Source organism: Chroicocephalus ridibundus, chromosome 4, assembly GCF_963924245.1.
Source record: "Chroicocephalus ridibundus chromosome 4, bChrRid1.1, whole genome shotgun sequence".
Lineage (NCBI taxonomy): Eukaryota > Metazoa > Chordata > Aves > Charadriiformes > Laridae > Chroicocephalus > Chroicocephalus ridibundus.
Window position 1 is genome coordinate 16,396,804 of NC_086287.1, and position 21,220 is coordinate 16,418,023.

A 21,220-nucleotide genomic window follows, 5' to 3' on the forward strand; every position below is an offset into this window, starting at 1 on the left:
GAGAGAGAGTTAGTATCATTTATTGCAGTAATAGAGATAACTGGAACAAGATACAGTTTTCCGTGTATTCAACCCCATCTACATTCTTAGATCACTAATAGGAACACACCTGCTGAATTTCACTGTGATGATTCAGGGTCAATATGCCTTAAGATGATTTGAAAGACTGCTGGATTTTCAAGACTGTCCTTTTCTTGTTTTTGTAGTTACAGATTAAGAAGGTTGTATTTCCATTGATTGTATACTTCGGTATTTACTAACAAACTCGAAGATATGAGATATGAGTAATCCAAACTCAGGTCAAGTGCAGTTACATCCCCCTATCTCCTGCAATGCTTTAAGATGTGCACTATCACAGTGAAATCTTTGGTTCTAGAAAATAGGATGGGGCCATCAGGTGAATGTCTACATGGCAAAGTAGTCCTTCCCATCTCCGGGTCTCACGCCTAACAGCTATCACATTTAATAGGTACAGGGAGTGGATGTACAAGACCAGATGGAATGGGAATGCAGTGTATCAGCCACACGATGCAGTTGTTTATCCAACTTGGGTTCAACCTGGTTTGGTTTTTTTTAAAAAAAGCTTTACCTCTCCAAAAAACCCAAAGACGTTCATGTGATGTAGACCTTCAACTGAAAAACAAAAAAGGGTATAGAAGATTTGCCACTTTTGATTCCTGTGTGTAGAGCAGTTGGTCCCAGAATAAAAGCAAGGATAAACCCATCTTCTCCATGAATGACATGGTAACAAGGGATACTGCCACCAAAAGCAAAGTCCGCTCTGTACCAGCTCAGTACAAACCTCCATCACAAGGAGCGTTTCAGGGTGAGTGAGCTGAGAGCACAGCACAGATACTGCACTCACGTGGAAGCAGATGACAGGAGGGAAAGGATGCAACATTTGCAATTCTTCAGCCCTGTTGCAGACCTCCTGAGAAAGTGTATGCTTCAGGTTAAATCAGGTCTTAGACACCTTTTACCAGGCAGTGAACCAGCCAGCAGCACCTCAGTGAGAGGCAATCCGCATCCCTGTGGAAATGGCAGAAGATTGATTAATTTAATTCCATGCCCTTTCTCAGAAAAGATAGTAAGAGAGAGTGATGGGCAAAATTTGTCCAAATGTACCAGTGCCTTCTTCCTTCTTTGGCAGAGAAAAGGAGAAGCAGATTCTACATGTCCACCCCTCCCCTGGTCACAGCAGTCGGTAGAAGCAGGGGGGAGAAGGGGTTTTCTGCAAAGCCTGTGCCTTTGAGGCAGCAGAAGGGCAAGGGCTCAGTTTTACGACTCTTGGCCCCAACACAATTTACCATTTACAAACTAATCCCCCTCCGTTCGAGAGCACAAGGCCTGCTAAAGCTCTCATGTCCACTTCTCTGATTCTTCATTGTCCACACTAACAGAGAGAAGCCGAAGACCTAATCGGTGTGTAATTCAATCGCTGTCCAGGCTGTGTCACAGCACAATGCTCTGCTTGTAGTGCCACGGGTTAAGTCAGCCAGCTACTGTTATGCACCACAGCAGGTGTGAAGAATGTCACTCGGTCTAACTGTATCTTACCACTCTGTCAAGGTCCGTTTCTGACGCTACTTTCACTCACCACTTAACGATTGTTTTTCCTACCGGCAGCAAGCTAATTGTCAGCTGTATGGTAAAAGGGCACTTTCAGTATTTTTGACCCTGAATTGGGAATTCCCGCTCAGCATAACATGGGCCTCATACACAGTAAAACCCCCTGTTCTTCAAATCCCCAAAACATGGAGGCCTGCTAAAAAGCTCTTTATTTCTTTAGTCTTAATCCAGCAATTAATAAGTTATGACTTACTACACCCAGAGTGCTTCACTCTGCTGTTCCTCACCAGACAGCACGCTGGACGTTGCCATGCACCCTTTGAGAATGGCTTGAATCCACAAAGCTCCCTGGTACCTAGTTACATTTAAATCAGCAAGAGACAGACACTTCAAAAAATTCTTCTCCACATGTAGGTGGTTAGAAATCTCTGGAAAACAAAATTAAATGTGCTGCCACGCTTAAATACAGATCTCAGGCCGCTCTGAGAATGGCAGTTGTTTGGGTTTTTTTTTAAAAAATTACTACTCCAAAAGGAGTCGAAAGTTGCACTTCCATTTTTTTCTTGAGTCATACCACAGTGCAAGGAAGTTGAGGATAAGCACTACAGAGGAAGAAGGCAGGGCCTGCCACTTCCTCACCAGCGAAGCAGCAATGGGTGTGTGTATCACCCAGCCATGCCACAGGGCAGATAAGGAGACAGTGGGGAACTGTTGCTGATAAACCCACAGCAGCACGAGTGAACTGTAATAACTGTAAATCACTCTTAAGTGGCAAAAACATAGGGACAGTAACCAGGGGCACATCAGAGGATGTCCTCCCCTTGCACAGATGTACATCACGCACTTTAAATAGTCATGCGTGATGTTTCTTTCCATGTATAACAGTGAAATGTCCAAGGGATGTGAGCACAGAATGAGAGCAGAAACCCGCTATTTCTAATGAATCTATTTTCTTAACAGCCTTGAGAATTTCCTTCACGTAGAGTTTCTGATGCTGTTTCTCTAATTCCTTAGTTTTCATGTAGAAGCAATACAAATAGGAGAACTACCTCATGGAAGAGCTACATTGGGACAGAAATTATACAGGCCTGTACCAGCAGGAGTAGTTTTTCATCTGAAAGAACGAACAACTGAAGTCATCTGGATAACCTGACTATTCCAAGACGAAGATAAACAAAATGGAAATGATTTCTCTGCCACCACATAGATGATCTTAAATCAACGTATTTGGCTGTCTAGAGTATTTCTATGTAATTCTATACAAAATTATGGTTACCAATCTTACCTAATTCTGTAAAGGGATGAAATACTTTGTCACACTTTCAAATCCTGTGAAGGCAGCGAGGAGATGAAGAAAGACGATCCAGCCTCTTACCACTTGCTACAGAAAAGGTCAAAATATTCATTACTCAAAATATGAATTGGACATCTGTATCTACAATGTTTAACAAGTCTTGCTTAGTGCTGAAGCCAAGCTGCTCATTTCACCCATACTAGTCTACTGTCATCATTGACGGCTGATTTCCAAACATGGCCAGACACCAGTTTACATGGCAGGGGTCATGAGACATTCTTGCATCCTGAATCAGGATTTCGAAATGCCATGTGCCAAGCCTTAGAAGCATGCAGAGCATTTGCAACTGAGCACCTGCAGAAATCCCATTTCCTGACAAAGACAGGCCTCCAATATTCATGTTTTTCTCCTACTCTTAGGCCATGCTGTTACAAAATGTGGCCTGAATAATCCTTTTATAGCTACACAGGAAAAGGTCCTTACTTCGCATTTACTCCTATTTGTGGAGGTTCAGTGGGAACTTGGTTGGCCAATCAGCAAAGATACACAGACTGAAAAGCCTGGCTGATGGGATACAACCAAAACCATTCACAGGGTAGGGATACAAAGCGGACATGCAGGTTAGCAGAGAAACTGGAAGGCCGCTGGCAACTTTAGTGAATATATGTTAGAGGAGAAGAACCTAAGAAGTCACATTAAATTTGGTGTTAATGCTGACAGTGGCACACACAGACAGCCAAAAGAGTGACTAGTGGATGCTCATGGAAAGGGAGGCCAGGAGGGCTGTTGCTGGTAGCATGTGAATAATCAGAGAGTGCAGGACTGCACAGAGACCTCTCCCAGGTCAGTGAGAACAGTCCAAGGGGAATAAATTAGAGGCAAGCTGGAAGAGACATAGAAGGGGCTGGTTGTGAGGCCAGCAATGGGAACAACTTTGAACAACTTACACTGTAAGACTCCCTGCTCTGCAAGGCACTCCTAGAGTACCTCCTGCTGCAGGTCTGTGTTGCCCTTACTCTAAGCTGCCATCTTCCCTTTGAAGGCTGTGATTCCCTTAACCCAAGAAATCTGCATCCTTGTCCTGTCCCTTCACTCTAACCCTGGGCTGCTGCTGCTTTACCTCTGACATGGGCTATCTGAGCCCCCTCCTCGTACTCCGGCTGCTGCCTCCCAACCATCCACATCTCTGCATGCCCCCACATTGTCTCCTCACCCTCCATTTCCCTGACACTGTCCCCTGTGGCTGCTTCATAACCCCTGATGATCTCTGCTTTTGTTTTCGTCCCTTGCTGCTGGCTTTGGCAGTGTGAGCGTGAGGCCCAAGCTATCATATGTAGCAGACTATTAGCCCGTACACTGTTCCGCGCCTGATCTCACTTTCGCTGGGCTGCTCACTGGAGCTTTAGACCAATGACACTGAACAACTGTGAAACACTATCAGCCCTCAATATTTCTCACACACTGCCATGTACCTGTATCCTATCTTCAGCTGACAATCTTGGCAGTTTAGAGATCAACCATTTTTCATGGCCCTGCTGGTCTTTAGTGGTCCCTCAGACTCATTTTGGGAACCACCATCCATCAGGGTGCTGTGGAGGCTCAGTGCACGCAGAGTGACAGCCACTATTTCCCATTTCCACAAGGAAATGCCAGAACAACTTTTGTCTGCTAAATGCTGGGTATAAAAATCAGGTCTCTGTAGCACATTCCCTTTTCCTTCCTTCCTGATGATCAGCTCTTCCTCTGGGTACTTCAGGGGACCCACCCCCTCCTCTTGGCCATGACAGTGTACATTCAAACAGCTGCTAGGGCTGGATGAAGCACCTGCTCCGGGCAACAGCAGCTGGAGTTCATTTTGGGTCCAAAGGGCCGAGGCCAAGCAGGCTGACTGCATGTGCACTAATCCAGTATCATCACCAACTCCACCAACAACAGGTGCCCCTTTGAAGAGGGAGGGAAAAACTATTTGGGGAGGAATCAGAGCTTTATAAAGAACATTATGGGCCAAATCCTCAGCTGGTAGATGCTCAGTTAAAGCATGTACTCTCTTGAAGTTATATGAGTAATGCTCATATACATCAGTAAAATATTTGGCCCACTCTCAGTGCTGCATTTCTTCTCTTTTTGGTTTTCCTAAGGATTTTTCACCTTCTCTCTTTGCTGTGCACTGACCTTCCTCTAAAAAAAAGCAGAAAAGAAACCTTCCTGTCCCTTGCTTTAGACCAAACAGCTGAAAGTCACAAGCTGCATATATTAGACTTCAACATCCTCCTCTACATAGGTAACACAATCTTACTGTTGCCTGACATGTCCCTCAGTCCTGCTTGAGTCCTGGCGTCTAGATCACGAGCAGGCATCAACAGGAACAAGGGTGATCCCATTCTGGAACAAATCAATGAAATTAATGAAAGTGTCTATGTTTTTTATTTTCTGAGTCCTACCATTCTGAGCTCCAAAGGTCAGTTCCACAAATCTGGTCGCACTCCTTGCAGTTACTCTTGTGCCTGCTTCTAGAGAACCTGGAAGCTCTCTGGAGCCTGAGAATGGAGCTGGCTTCACAAAGGCAGCACCACAGAGCACTGCAAAAACCACACTGCTCACACAACATGAGTAAAAGCAGGCTTTCCAAATTCCTGTTTATGCACTATTAGAGGAAAACATGACCTCGCTAAAAGCTGCTCATGTGAACTGGTCACAGCCTTCATAACTTCGTATGTCAAAGTTTATTTTCCTGAACTGCACACATTTTAATTCACGACTTTCTGAGATTTAGATTTGTTTAAGTCACTTTTCCCTTGGGACCATGTCTCAGCTGGGTTATATTACAAAAAGAAGCAAAGTGGACACAATTGAAGGAGCAGAGCTGGTGGTGAGAAGAGCACAGGCAGAAAAAATAGTCTCCAATCCATAACAATTACTGGCATCTCATCCACAAGTAGACACAAGTGTAAATTGTACTGTGTTGGCTTGCCCATTTAAATAAGTCTCCGAGAATTTCCCTCCACAAACACTGCAGTACAGGCTAGACAACACCGTTTCCTCACCAATGAAGAGACATTGACACAACCACCCAGGAACGTCCAGTGCTACAAACATATTCTCAGCTGCTGCAGACTCATGGATTCTCTTTGAGGCTTTAACCACAGCTCCAAAGTTGGAAAACATCAAAGCATATATAAACATACAAAGAAGGTAATATTGCACACTTATGCATCAGTTTTGTCCACGTATATGCCTGAGGGAAACACATGCGCACTTAATACTGAACAGTACGGATACCTATATGTTACTGCCCTTCACAGTCAAAGCCATAAAACACTCCTAGCATCTGACAGGTACAGAGCTCCTCCTAACCCTCTGAATCCTCTCTGCGGCTTGCTGTCACTGGGCACATTTCACGCAGGCCAGCTGCACAGGATTTATTCAACCAGTTTTGGAGTATCAAAGCTAACTCTTTTTTGTCTGTGCCCCAGGCAGGCGCTTGGTATGCAGGATTTAAATCAGAGAACAAAATGTTCTGTGAAATTTGTAAATACTCAGCACAGAAATTTCTAAATTATAAAAAAGATAGCAACTGGAGCTAGTGGTTTAAAAATCAAAAAGTAAAGCATTTCACTGCATCACTGTGAGTAATGCCACTGTGTCCTGAAGACCAGAATAAATACCTTCCCAAGATTATCAATTAATGGTGCTGACTGCCTTAAGTGATAGGAACCAAACACACTCTGAGTTACACCTCATAATTCCAATGAAATCAGGAGAATGCCCAATTCAACAAGTGCTCTGCTCAAAGATGCTGAAATTGAAAATAATTTGCTTGATCCTTGAAAACTGGCACAAAAGACTTTGCCTGGGACGTACTGCCACAAACAGACTACAATCTAACACCTACCATTGTAAGATTTTTATGATGTATTTAAAGCCAGTAAAATGGAATTGGGAAGAAAATGATAGGGAAAGAGATACCCTAGGGAATCATGACACGCTACGAAGGATAATATGTAGATGGCCTGTAAGAGGTGTTTTGAGCAGAAAGGAGCAATAAAGGGTCATTTGTGACTGGAACTAGAAGAATTACTTCATCGGAATTTGGCATAGCCTTTAAGGTCTATGATGTTTGAGTGAAATTATCCTCTTCTGTTTTGTCTGATTCACCACCACTGAATCCATATTAATACAAAATTTAAACCAAACATTTAGCTGATGAATGTTCACATTAAAGAGTCACATAAAGAACCTTTTCATATTTTTTTTCTCAAGCAGTTTCATTTAAACTTTGAAAGGATTCTTTTTCAAACAAAAACTGTGAAAAGGGTTCATTCATTATTTTTTGGTGAATACCAAAGCTAAAACATTTAGAATAATTTCCTCTTCACCTGCAAACATTTCACACACCTCTCACCACATCTGTGGCTTTCATTTCTTCTCTCTCAAGCCAAGTAGCAAATGGCATCAGTCAAACCATTTAATTCCCAGGAGTACCTGTACTTCAGAAGCAGGTGCTCCCGGTACTAGCAGGGACTCTATGAACATTGATTATCAGTAGCATACAGCAGCAAGACAGTAAATGGTTTCTGGATCTTCATCCCATGCCTGTAGTTTACTTCTACTAGCCCAAATATTCTGAGTATGTACAGAGTGTATTTCCTCACGCTCACCTTGAAGATATAAGTCTGATGCTCCCTCAAGGGCCACGTGGAGCACAGAGTGCACCTACCAAAGTTTACACTGCCTGGAAGGCATTACCTAAGGTCACTGATTTCAGATGGCACAGACTGTACAAAACAAGGCACTGCCTTTTTCAACATGTCAAGTCTTATTTTCTCATTCGCCCAAAAGTAAGTACAGATTCTTATCCACAGCTGTGGAAAGGAAGGTAGAACAGAAGGGCAAGGTATACAAATTAAGACAGACTCTAGGCAGTTTGGGATTGCACAACCTCCTTACGCAACACGTTGCCTGGGGTGCGCCACATGTTTTCAGAAATGCCACAGAATCTCCTTAAATTTGCTCCAGTGCTGAGACCCAGTGGCTTCAACCTGCAATAAGTGACTGGACTTATGATGCAACAGACAGATGGCAAGGATGAGCCTTACGTTTGATGGCCTGTGCTTTTTTAAATGTGGCTTGAAATAACAATTGCAAGGCAGACGAACCTTGAAAATTTATTCTAACTTACTCCTAAGCACAGCTTCTTTAAAAAAATCAGATGGGTAGTATCAGCCAGTACTGCTTGAAATTAATAGTCCACTTACAGCTTAAGTGTATTTATAAGAGAAGAAATGGAGACTGAAGGGCCAAATATCATGCTGCTGACTAGGCTGAAGCTTGCTCAGCCTGGCTGCCGGCCCTCTGCAGCCAGCAGGCAGAGAGGCAAGGGTCTTAAAGACACAGATGAGCCTAGTCGGCACACCTAACAATTCTGTACATATAAGGAAAAAAGACACGGGGAGAACAACACAGTGCAGGTGAATCGTCAACATTTAAAATTGCATTGGAAAGAGTGGTACATTTTTAAGGTAAAATAGTAATATATGGCTCCTAGACACAAGTTAGTAGAGGTCACAGTGCAATTTTACCTGCAGCCCCAGCATTAAGAAGTCAACGCACATGCACACAGTCACACACACACAAACATGGCCATATGCAGCTTGACTTGAGACGCAACAGGATAGCTGAAGGTGTCAAACGAAACCAGGCTGCGGCAGGACAACAGCCATAGCCAAGAGTCTACCTGTGCAGTTAGCTGAGATGCAGTTACATCTTCCAGGCTCGACTGCAGAGCTCACACCCAGTCCCCAAAGCTGCTGCTGGGATGGAGCTTTCTTGAAGGCCCACAGAAGGGAGGGTGGGGAGCAAAGGGAGAGGATGAGTCTGCCTGAGCACTGTGGTTGTGGCAGCAGCTAGAAACAGCCTACAGGGAGTGAGGGCAGAAGGGAGGGGCGCCCTGGGGACTGGCAGGAGGGTGAGGGCAGGGCCTATGCAGGCAGGATGTGCCCTCAACATCAAAGTCCCAGGGCAGCTCTGAGCATCAGCCACAGCGGCCACAGAGGCTCCCTGCTGCGCTGCAGAGCAATGGGCCTCTCCGGGACCCTGCAGCACCCTGAGCCGAGGCTGCCTGTCTCCTCACGGCATTACCTGAAGCAAACTCTCTGCTACTGGAAGGGTCCCATGGTAAAAGCAAGTGTTAATTACAGATAAACTAATTTAAGCACTGCAGAGAAGAAAATTAAGAAACCCTTCTATACCTGTTCTGTGACACAAGGTTAAAGATAAGCTTTGCTTGTATTTCAGAAACTCTTACGAGCTTGTCTTCTAGGTTTGTTTTAGACATGGCACAGACATGCCCACACGCTGTGGGCATATTCTGTTTGAAGGACAGATTTCAATCAGTAAAGTTTCAAAGAACGCTATATATATCACAATGGTTTATATTATCCAGTGTTTGGAAAGTTCCTTAAGGAAGAAGTTCATTGCAAAAGAAGACAGACAAATGAGCCAACTTCTCAGTATCTGTGCCACGCAGACCTGTGTCGAGGAAGCCTATGGAACTGAACTGCCCCAGATAAAAGTTACATCAGAGGCACAAAGTGTCGCAAATTTATCAGGCTACTGAAAAAACTGAACGAAGACAAAAAAGACATGGCTGTTTCCAATACAACTTAAGAACATCCTCAAACATCTCAAACGGCTTTAAACAATGCAGTAATGAATGTTTTGCAAATACAAAATTATCAATGAGTGGAACAAAATCTTTTACTCTCTAGAAAAGGAAATCAATGGAAAACTACGCTTTAGAGTATTCCAGGTGAGCGCCAAAAAAAGGCACTTCCAAAATTACTTCCCAAATCAAAATTAATACAAGTATTTTACAAACAGAATTTCATTGCAATACCTCCTTTTGGTAAACTGAATATATATAAAATACATGTAGATACCGTAGCACCGTATAGTAATTTTCAGTACCTGTAAGCCCAAAAAATAGGCTCCTGTCTGCTCCGATACCAACAAGATACTGACTTCAAAGGGATTAGGCTTTAACTTTTAGTTTTGGGAAAGCCTTCTTTTGTATCGCTAAAAGATGCCAATTTCACAGCACGACAACAAACTGGACCTTTCCAATTTCCCAGTGACATACAGGCAAAAAGCATTTTCCAGAATGTCCACATCACAGCCTGGTCACAGTGCTATTGTCACCCCAGGGCCATCTCATGTTTTGCTGATGACTACTTTTACTGTAAGGGAGTTAAAAAAAGTTATTTTTCTAAAAAAAGTTATTTTTCTATGCTTATTTAAATAGTAACCTCCCAAATTTCAGGCTGCTTTTTTAACTTAATGAGTCACACAGTGCAAAAAGGCAACAAAACAACCCAGAAGTCTTGCTGGTTTTTCCTCCATGCAAAAAGGAAATAAAAAAGAGTGGGATCAGATAAAATAGTGAAATGAAGCACCTGTTCAGAACAGAAAAGCATATAGAAAAATGGGTTAAGTGACTTCAAGTCTAATATAAGCAATTGTGAATTCACTGGCGTTCATATGAATCATTCTCTATTTCCTGCCAGAGATCTTAGGTTTCACTTAATTACAAACAAACTCATGAAAGAAGGCGCCTAATTCACAGGCATACATATCATACATTTTATTTCTTACTTTTTCCTCACATAGCCCTCTGTTTTCATCATAGCTATTGATGGGCACTGAATGATCACATGAGAAAAAAGTTTGGCAGCATTAGACACACTATTTGCTAAGCCCATGAAAAATCCGTCACAGCTAGAAAGAAGCTTACAGATGGTAGCCGGAAACAAGCAACAGCCACAGCTCTTGCTACCTGTGGTTAAAGAACAAGCAATATCAACTCCAGATTACAAAGCGCATCTTAAAAAGCCTGGCTTTAAGTGAGAGAGAATCAAGGTAGGAAATGGCCAAACACAACTAAATGTTTGCAAAGTAGTCTCAGCAGAAGAGATGTTTTCAGATGATTTCTAAAGCCTGCTGACTGCAACAGTCCTCTCTGCTGCACTTTGCCAAAGAATGAAAAGAAACAGGGAGGGAAGGAGGAGGGGATAAGAGATGGTGTGGGAGTGTGTGTAAGAGAGCTTATTTTACTGGAATTTTAATTGCAGTTCTGTATACCATGCTGTGGTTGTTTGGCTTCCCACTTTGCCATACACTTTCAACACTCTTTAAAATGTGTTGCATCAAATCATAGAAATTAATAAAGACATCTTTCATCAAGGCATGTGCCTAACATTGCGCATTTAAATAATCCCAGATTATGGGAATAAACAGGGTCAATCCTGTCACCAACCCTATTTCCAGATGTCACCCACCCTTTTTGCACATAACTATCTGCTCTTGCTTTCCCTCAGTCAAGATCGCTCAGTGTCCAATCCTCTTCACCCCAACATCAGTTCATTGAGGAAATCTGTAAAGTACCTTCATACTTCAGGATTTAGTGAGAATAACCCAGATTCACCTGTTGTATCAAAGTCATATACAGATATTGCTACCCCAAGCGGGTAGTAGCTTTCCTAAAGCACACAGTCTGGGAGAAAGATGCAAGACTTTCCCCTTCAGTTTAGGGCATGCAGGGAAAAAAAGCAACCTATCTTAAAAGCAGCCCTAGCTGATAGCATGCAGCTGCACTTATTCCATGCCACGTTGAAATACTGTAACTAAGAAACTGAATAAAGCACTTGTTCCCCAGGATACAGAATTTCTTGAAAACCAAGACTCGAGATCACAAGTTTTTGGAACAGATGAGCTTTTCCTTAGTCCAGACACAACTGGCATGTGACACTACCTCATTCTGTGTAGCAAGAACCCCTACATTACTTTGTAATGGAATTTTTCCACAATACATTTGATTACAGTACAAATGACAGGTATTTCCTTGAGTTCTATGAAGCACAAAGCAAAATAAATTTAACAGTGTTCTCATAAAAAGAGGGTGTTAAAGAACATACAGAGATTATGGAAATTTAGAGTCAGTTTTCAGATCAGGCTCATACATCATAGGTGGCCTTAAGAAATGTCTCTGTGTCTTAGTTCTCCATCACTGAAATGGCATAACTTAATACTGACTTCCAAGGGACCAGGAGACCACTAATACAGATACAAGCATCTATGAGCTGATAAGATGAAAAATTATTGTCATAAACGCCCAACTAACAAAATACAACTACAAACTTTTCCACAGAGACACTAGCTAACTTGCTTTCTATTGCCATTTCACACTTCAGATTATCTGGACTGTCTACAGAAAGGAGGTCATCAAGTATACACACACACAGACACCACACTTGCTCTTCCTCTTGTGAGGCTGTCAAAGGATTACTCTGGGATCATAAAACACTATTTTACTGGCTAAAACAAAGACAGTTGTAATGGAAGGAGCTAAAAGGTGAAACTTCTAATTTAACTACAGCATGAAGAATTAGAAGAATGAAAAAATGGACAATTACAGTAAACAAAGAGGGCTGAATAGCATACAGATAGAGGCACTGAACTAGAAGTACTTAAGTTTCTCATGGGCAATTTTCTCACATCTTTATGTGACTACTCCCAGATGATGTGTGCTCTGCTCTAGGTAGTCAGATCCAATAACAATTAAAACGCGCAACAGAGTAAAAATTCTGCCCCTAGCATCCTGGGTTTGTGGGGGAGTGGTGTGATCTGCTAGAAAAATATTCCACAGAATGGCACGTAACATTAAACTTACCAAACAGAAAGTCACTGAACAGAAAATTAACAAATTTGAAGGGTGTCGAGATTACTCATATTTCCACTCCACTGGCTTGAATCTATTGAAGGTAAATAAATGCTCAAGCAGTAACACACAGGGCTCCATCCATATGGTAAAGTAGCTGAAAAAGTCAGAAACCTGTATTTTTAAGTTACTGCACAAACTGATGATTATTAAATTACTAAAATACTGAAGGTGGTTTAATCTGCCCAGATAGGACCAGACCATAAACATTTTCCAGTCTAAATCAAAAAAAGATAGTATTTACGCTGTAGCCAAGCCACATGTAGATACACTGTTAAATTCCCAAGATTTTTTTACTGATTGCTCCCTCCCCATGACAAGCCACGATCAGCCGCTCCGGCCTGGACTCTCACACTGCGCTTTCGCACATCCCTCGCTATGAAAAGGAGATATTTAAGCGTGGGCGTCCCTGACAACCGTCCCTCAAGCAAGCTGTAGAAATGACGGCGGGCCCTTGGCGCCCTGGCCACCGGCGCCTGGCAGAGGGAGGGGACGAGCGCTAGGGCCGAGAGGCGACCTGCCGCAGTGCTTCGTGGGCTGCCGTGAGCACCTGCCGAGTGGCCCACCGCCGGCTGCTCGCCGCGCAGGCCGGCGAGTATCGGCGGAGATCGCCCAGAGGGACGAGGCTCCGCGGGCGCAGGGAGCGCCCAACGGGCACGCACGAAATGGCGGCGGCCGCCGCGGCCCCCCCCTACCGTCCCCAGGCGTGGGCGGGCGGCCCCACGCACCCCGGGAGGGAGGCGGGGAGGGGGCGGCCCGGCGCCGCCGTGCGCGGCAAGGTGTGTCCCAGGTGCCCGGGCTATATGAGGCGGCGCGGCGAGGCGACGCGGCTGCCCCATGGCGGCTCCCGTCATGGCTGAGCCGCGCTCCAAGCGGCCTCGCGTCACGCTGCCCGCCTGCCCGGCGCACCGCCCGCTGACCGGCAGCCGGGTGAGGCAGAGCTTCCCGCCCGCCGTGGAGGAAGGCCTCTGCGGTGTGACCGGCGCCCTGCTGGAGCTCGCCTACTGCCTGCAGGCGCTGGTAAGGCGGCGGGCCGGGAGCGGGCGCGGAGGTCCCGGCAGGCGGCCGAGGGCCCTGCCCGGGCGGCGGCGAAGGAGGTGCCCGGGGAGCGGGGCAGGTCCCGCCGGCGCTCAGGAGAGTTTCGGAGTCGGGCGGGGACGGGAGAGCGGTGCCTGTCCCGGTACTTGGCCCAGCGGGATTTGGGGTCTCTCTGCGCCCCCGGAGCCCGCAGGCCGGGCGTCCGCGCCGCTGCCCGGGTGCTTACCCCGGGGCGGCCGGTGACGGGGCGAGAAAAACAGAGACCAAGGTCTGGAACAAGTGGGTGATGAATCGGGCACTCGTGTGTTTTGAGTAATTCACAAACAGAGCTGTGCCTGTGGAAAGAGGGACAGGAACAGGGACGCTGACAGGTTTGGAGTATAACTCTTGGGGGGCTCTTTCACAAACTTTGTATGTAAAATAGTCATGTGTGGTTAACTGATGAAATAAGAGTTCGCGGATGTTGCTGTTGGCTGAGGGGTTTTTGCTCCACAGGCAGGAACATTGGACATGAATTAAAACATTTGTCTCTGATACTATGTAACATAGCTGTGAAAATTGTCTGGCTATATATCAAATATTAAGACAACATATAGTTTAAGAAAGCCATTAAAATAAAAAAACAAAATGATCAATGCCATCCCTTCTTATGCCAAGCATCCACTGAGAAGCAACACAAACTATATTCAATATACCCCCAAGCTTTGATCAAGCTTGGTGTTAAGTATTAGTCCAATAAAAACTTAAGTATGCAGTAAAACCTCTGCTTGTTAAGCATGTGGATTAAAATAACGCTAGTGATTGGCAGCTGTATGGGGTGGAGAAAGCTCAATTAGGAATTGACTGTGGATAAATCAAACCTATAAATGTGAACATCTTAAATGGTTAATGATTGATATAAAAGATTTACCTTAACAGTTTAGCAGGTGCAGTAACTGGTGCTCTGCTTGAAGTCAGGCAGGAGGTTCGTGCTGAGGAACTGGTTATAAAACCCTGAGTCTTGACTCTTCTGTCAACAAAAACATGAATGACTGACTTCAGGAAAAGGATTATGCAAATATTGCAATGAATGTTCTTAATAAAACATTCCAGTATGTACTTTCTCTTGTATGGTTTAGGGTCACACACGTGTATGTGTGCCACAGGTTTGGGATATCCCAGATGGCCATAAAAATATAAGATAAAACCATACACTTGTTTTGTGTATGTAACTTTTCTGCATTTTTTCTAAACAGAGCAACATAGATGAAACACAGGTATTTAATATTTAAGCAGGGTAATAGATGAAAGCGGTGAAGAAAATAAGAAGCAGAAAAACTTATGAAATGCACATACTTGTTCTTTACCCCCTCCTAGGCAGGCCACAAGCCAACAGCTGGATCTGCAGTACTCCAGTTGAGAGTGTGTCTGAGAGACAAAAGCTGTGCTGCATTGCATGCGCATGTTTAGGGAACCAGCAGATCAAGATGCTGTTGCTCCCGCAGTTCAGTCCTTGGCATATTCCCAGCTGCTGCCTCTCATTCTCCTCAACATCGGAGCTGCGCAGAGCCAGTGTTGAAGCTAGTATAACCTGGTGGCTGGTAGCTCTCCTTCACTACCTGTCTCTAATACATTCTCTTTATGGGACAGCAACGCCATGGATAAAATTCTTCTAATGTAAGAGCTGATAGATCTGTTAGCACAGTCAAATATTGCAGTGGCTAAAGCTGTTACTTTCCCATACAGAGTAAAACAAGGCCTGCAGCGGGTTTAGGGTTGTATTACTTCTGAAGTATTCCTAGGCATAAGCTACATATGATATTAAAGGTATATACAGTATAGTTCAGTAGCAGTATTCTTTATTTTGGAATAACATTATCCATAATGAAGCTGATAAACAGATGCAAAGTTGTGCTTGTTTTCTTTTTTGGTATCTGTCTCATCTTTCTCATACCTTTGAAAGCTAACTTTTCACTGGAATGCTGGCCTGAAGGGATAAATCTTGATGTTCCCTGCTCTGGGACTATGTTTAAAAAAAAAAAAAAGCCACCAAAAAACCCAAACAAAACCCCCACACAAAACACAACAAAAAAACCCACACACACCTCCAACCACTCATAAATAAAATATTCTGAGGATCTCTGACTGTTGTTGAGAGAGGACATCAGTACTACAGTTACCTGTCTAGTATTAAAGGACAGAAGAAGTTCTAGTAGAAGTAAAGAGATTTTTTCATTTAAGAAGGGCACAAACTTGAGCACAAGAAGTTACATCTAAATGTGAGAAGGAACTTCTTTACTTTGAGGGTGGCAGAGCACTGGAACAGGCTGCCCAGAGAGGTGGTGGAATCTCTGTCTCTGGAGACATTCAAAACCTGCCTGGATGCGTCCCTGTGCAACCTGCTCTAGGTGACCCTGCTTTGGCAGGTTGGACTAGATCATCTCCAGAGGTCCCTTCCAACTCCTATGATTCTGTGACCGTAACTACTTACTTCATTTATTGCAGAAATTTGGATTAAGGTCTTCAGAGTGATTGTGCTGGTAGAACAACTTCCATTGGAAGGGTCTCTGGAGTTCTGATAAAACCATGTTCTGCTGCAACTCAGTCCCATCTCCAGCAAATCTTAACATTCCTGTTTTGTGTGCTTAGGGTGAATATTTTCATCAGTCGCATGTGGCTCTACCAAATGTTTCCAAGTTCTTCTTGCATCAAGCTCTGGAAGAGAGAAAAGCTGCAGAGGCTTTAATGAAATATCAGCAAGAAAGAGGTGGCCATTACTGTTCTAAAACCATCCAGGTGGGTAACAGACAACAAGCTTTCAAGCAGCTGCAATCTGCAGCAATTACTCTAACTTCTTGCATTATATTGTTGGTACTTCAGATCTCTGCATTCATCCACTCTTGGATTTCCAGATGTAATTTCCCTGTCATATTAGTGTACAAGGTTTTGTTCTTGATTGTGATGCCTAGAAACTGTCAGACATACAGACCTAACTCTACGTAGCTGCTTTCTAGCCCAAAAGAACATGAAGAATGGTCCCCTTTTTATTCACTCAGCTGGAGACTCCTGTTTCCAGTGTGCTGTAATGAATAATGACACTACTTAAACCCATTTGTCTCCTTCACATTTAAATTAAATAGAAGCCATTAGCACCTAAGAAAGGTGGTAAGGAAGGAGGTAAAAGAAACATCCAGCTTGGGGCAGTAGTTGATCTGTTGGAGCACAGCCCAAGATAGAATCTGAACTAGAGATCTGAGTCAGGCTTGCACAGGTACAAAGGAATAACTCAAACCCACCTCATTTGTTGGAAGACCCAAGGGGCTGATTCTTCTCTTCCAAATTAGTATTCTGTAAATAGTTAATACAGAATGCTCTTCTTTAGCCTATCATAGCAGTTGTTAAGCTGTAGAAAGTAAAAATAAAAAGGCCATCTTGAAAACTTTCTAAATATTCAGTTTGAATCGGGGAAGACCTTATAGCAGCCTTCCAGTATTTAAAAGGGACCTGCAGGAGAGATGGGGAGGGACTCTTCATGAGGGGGTGTAGTGATAGGACAAGGGGTAACAGTTTTAAACTGAAAGAGGGGAGATCTGGAGTAGATACTAGGAAGAAATTCTTTACTGTGAGGGTGGTGAGACACTGGAACAGGTTGCCCAGAGAAGTTGTGCCTGCCCCATTCCTTGAAGTGTTCAAGGCCAGGCTGGATGGGGCTTTGAGTAACCTGGTCTGGTGGAAGGTGTCCCTACCCAGGGCAGGGGCGTTGGGACTAGATGATCTTTAAGGTCCCTTCCAACCTAAACCATTCTGTGATTCTGCGGTAGGGTCTCCTGGTGTAAGAACTCTCCTCAGGCAAAGCAGCAGCTTTGCCTAAATCTCTCTTACTTGAAAAAGTGCTTGGGTTCTGCCACTTCTGTATGTTTACAGCCATTCAACTCTGCAAAAAAACAATGGATGGTCTAAAGTAGAAGGAGCTGTTGCAAAATCCTAGCACATCTTGTTTAGAGCGCCCAGGTAAGTTGCAGGAAACCATCAATGAATACAGTAAAATGAGCTGTTCTGAATAAATGTAATTCTGTCTTTGTTTTTAGAAACCAAACTGTGAGTATGCAGTCGGTCTGATGAAAGCCCTGGAATTAGCAATGATACAGTGGAAGACTATGATACGATATTTTGAAGAGCTTTATGCCCTGAGTATTGAAAATGCAGACCCTCATAGCGCAAGCACTATCAAGAAACAATTTATCGGGCCCAAAATCCGGAAGATCAAGATGATGGGAGACCTACTGACCAATGCTCGCAGGCTTGACTGTTCCCAAGATGGCAGAAATAGTCTTGGGGATTACTTTATGGACCGGTTGCAGAAAGAGTTCAGAACAGGCATAGAGCCAGAGTCTAGTCAGCACTGCGGCCCCTGCCCACCTCTCCAGCAGTGTACAGGGGCTGCAGAGGGTCTGAAGCGACCCCAGAGAGAATCTTCCCAGCACAGAAATGGCGTAGGGCCAATATATGCAACCATACACTGCACTACCACGCTGCCACAGTGTAATGATGGGACAGGCGCAAAAGCAAAGCAGGGCAGGGAGGGCCTTTAATGCTGTGGCTGTTGCAGTTCCTAAGGCAGACCTGTACAGCAGATGGACTTGAGACCAGAACTCAGGAGACATGATGCTGTATCGCTCCTCCTGCTCTACAACCTGTTCCCTCATCTGTTGAGCCACAGCTGAAAACTTAGCCCACACCATTATTTTGGTTAAATCATAGCAAGGTTGCTAGTTATGTAAATTGCCAGCATTAGTCACCCTTTTATCTATGCAATTCTTCCTAGAAGCCAAAAGCCTTTAAGCCTCCTTTCTGTTTTAAATTACTAACAGGACTAGTTAGTGCAAATTATTTTTAACAGTATATATAACTTTTATTAAAAATAAATGAAAATGTAACTTCAGTACAAGGAAACATCTGTGTGGCAGAAAATCTAAAGATTTAGTTTTATATTATTGAATATTTATATTACTGTATAACAGATATTTTACATTACTAACAAGTATACTAACATAATGAACTTTTTTAAAAGACTTGTTTTAAAATAAAGTTATCTTGTCGTATTTCGATCACAGCAGCAATTTAAATAAGTAATCTAATTAATTTACTTATCACCCAGCTATTTTCAGTGTATACTTATCCAAGATGAAGGATGAAAACACTTCCTCAGCGGTGGGAATAAGACAATGTGCTGGGTTTCTCTACAGTTATTTGCCTAGTTGGCTTTTCTCATCATCAGAAAGCAGATGAGGGGGAAATGATGGGTTCTCATTAGAAGTGATCTTTACAGGTTCTAGTGCATATTTTGCAAGTGTCACTGAAGACACTAACTCTAGGGCTCTGTCTAGACTTAACCTAGGATTGTTGCTTTAACTACCATACAGACCCCTATTTCAGCTAACTAAATTATGGTACTGCTACTATTTCTTGTATTCCCTATCTTGGTCCTCAGTAGAGGAATAAGATCCTAGTGAAAATGCAGCACACTTAACTAGAGTAGCATCATAGAGCGTGGCCACTCATTAGTTTTGCATTTCAGTTTGGACAGTGTTCAATTAGGGGGGCTATTAGCACCACCACATCTAAGGCTTTTACTGTAGCCAGCTTGGTTAAAGTTCAGAGGTGTCCAAATTCCTTCCATTCATCTCCTACAGGGGAGTGCATCTCTTTCTGTACACTGGCTACCAAGGTCACCTAAGAAGAGCAACTGGCTAGATCAGCTGCCTGCAGCTAGCTTTTTTGGTCATTATGTACAACATCTTTTATGCAATTAGGGTTTGCTTAATTGAAAGACTGTCTCATACTTCTATGTAATACTGTAAGCGATACTCCTGTTATGCTTGAAAATAAATTCAGTTAAAAATGGCACTTTGCATCTACATTATATTCCTCAATTTACCACATAGGCATGCTAGTATATAAAACTGCACCAGTACTTTTCTACTACTAAGAAAGTTGCACAAGATGGAAGAGTAAACCACAGAATGAAAATAAATGTCAGAAAACTGCATTAAGATAAGAACGCTGCACAATGAAACATTTTCAGTAAACTGGCTTTTATAGACAGCTGCTGTTAAGTAGCCATTTCTGCAAAACTGCCTTAGCCCACCTACTTTCTGTTGGTGTTGTAGCACAGGACAATTACAATGCAGATGTCTCCCCAATCTTTCTGCTAATACAATTCAATCTTGGGGGCGTGGGGCATCATTTTAAAACAACCCCTGTATTCCTCTGTAAAAAAAACTGCAGTGTGCCACAAGAATGACTTGAAGCGCTTTTAGCAACATGCTAGATTTGTCTATGTTGACATGGCTGCTCTCTAATACAGCAGTAGTTTAAAATATATTTCCATCTGGGCTAGATTCCATCACCCATCTTCATGCTGAGCATACCTTATTCAACAATTAGTTCCACTGACTGCAACTCAACATGAATAAGAGCAATGGAATCCCTCCCTCTCAGTATTAAAATACATCTCAGTAAGTATGAACGGAGCAAAGCTACTAACGGAATTATAAACTAGTGCCATATAAAACCACTTCAAATACTACTGGTAACGTCTGACCTATTTCTACAACAGTCTTCTCTTTTAAGAGTTGGTGACCTTCTGAAATGTAGGTACAGCCTCCTCCGTTGTTTCCAGCACTTAAGATTTTTACTTTAAATGAATTCCGACATAACAAAGAGCCCAACATTTACATTTTTCAAAGCAAGACTTACTTGCCTTTTCTTTTTCCCTGATATACTGCCACGTCTGTTTCTCAGAGACTCTTCTCATATTCATCTTTCTAGCCAAATGTATCCACACGTTCTCAGATTTTAGGTCTTTCTTTCTCTCTTTTCCATACACGTTCTGGGCCCTCTGTCTGAAGAGACAATTCTGTTCATTTTAGATAAACTCACAATCAGCTATTTTCCCAGTCTCTATCCTCTGAAAAAGAAAAGAGAAATCAATCAGTTACTGTAGATAAGCTCTTGTCCACATACTGCTTCTGCTGAGAGGGCAGAAGATGCTTGTAATTATGATCTCCAACTTTGTTAACAATATCTATCTATCGTCTATAGGATGAGTCTATCCATGCTTCTCAGCCTGAAAAAAAGGAGACGAAGGATGAATGTGGAAGAGGTATAGGGGCAATAACACTTACAGAAACTTTACAAATTCTCTCTCTCTGCTGAATGCTTGTTTACACACACACTCTGTATCTGTACTTCCAAAGCCACGCCCAAACCATCCAAACGCACAATCTGGGGCAGCTCAGAATAGCTATAGCAGCACCAATACCCTAAATACAGCATCCAAACTGGAAGCTCTGGAGGGATCTAATCTTTACTGAAATCATGAGTTACGGCTGCAGAGGCTTCCAGACAGGTACTAACTATGGCATACTTCTAAATTCTTGCCATAAGCACTACCTATGGTTGCATGGAAAGGGCCCTTGCTGCTGCCTACTCTCAGAGTGAAGAATTCACTTAAAGTCTCTAGGTGGACATCACGCTGTCCTTCATCCTCTCCACTGTGGCTACAA

The 21,220-nt window shown here is 43.4% G+C and overlaps 1 protein-coding gene and 1 long non-coding RNA gene across 9 annotated transcripts in view; one reads left to right on the forward strand and one right to left on the reverse strand.

Annotated features, from left to right (window-relative positions):
• Nucleotides 1-21,220, reverse strand: part of LOC134514088 (uncharacterized) — a 24,508-nt gene continuing 3,288 nt past the window's right edge. For 2 of the 8 annotated variants that reach the window (XR_010070635.1, XR_010070634.1), the window contains exons 2-8: nt 20,412-20,622; nt 16,949-17,055; nt 16,144-16,367; nt 14,584-14,682; nt 5,160-5,245; nt 2,855-2,950; nt 1-1,029 (exon numbers count right to left, since the gene is read on the reverse strand). This is a non-coding gene — a long non-coding RNA (uncharacterized LOC134514088). Of the gene's footprint in view, nt 1,030-1,822; nt 1,998-2,854; nt 2,951-5,159; nt 5,246-12,587; nt 12,733-14,583; nt 14,683-16,143; nt 16,384-16,948; nt 17,056-20,411; nt 20,623-21,220 lie in introns of all 8 variants that reach the window. The other 6 variants (XR_010070640.1, XR_010070636.1, XR_010070639.1 and 3 more) reach the window with 6 other exon arrangements.
• LOC134514087 (ferritin light chain-like) lies at nt 13,096-19,556 on the forward strand. Its single transcript, XM_063331357.1, has 3 exons — nt 13,096-13,655; nt 16,302-16,448; nt 17,741-19,556. The coding sequence occupies exons 1-3, from the start codon at nt 13,473-13,475 to the stop codon at nt 18,242-18,244; spliced, it is 834 nt and encodes a 277-aa protein (XP_063187427.1). The 5' UTR covers nt 13,096-13,472; the 3' UTR covers nt 18,245-19,556.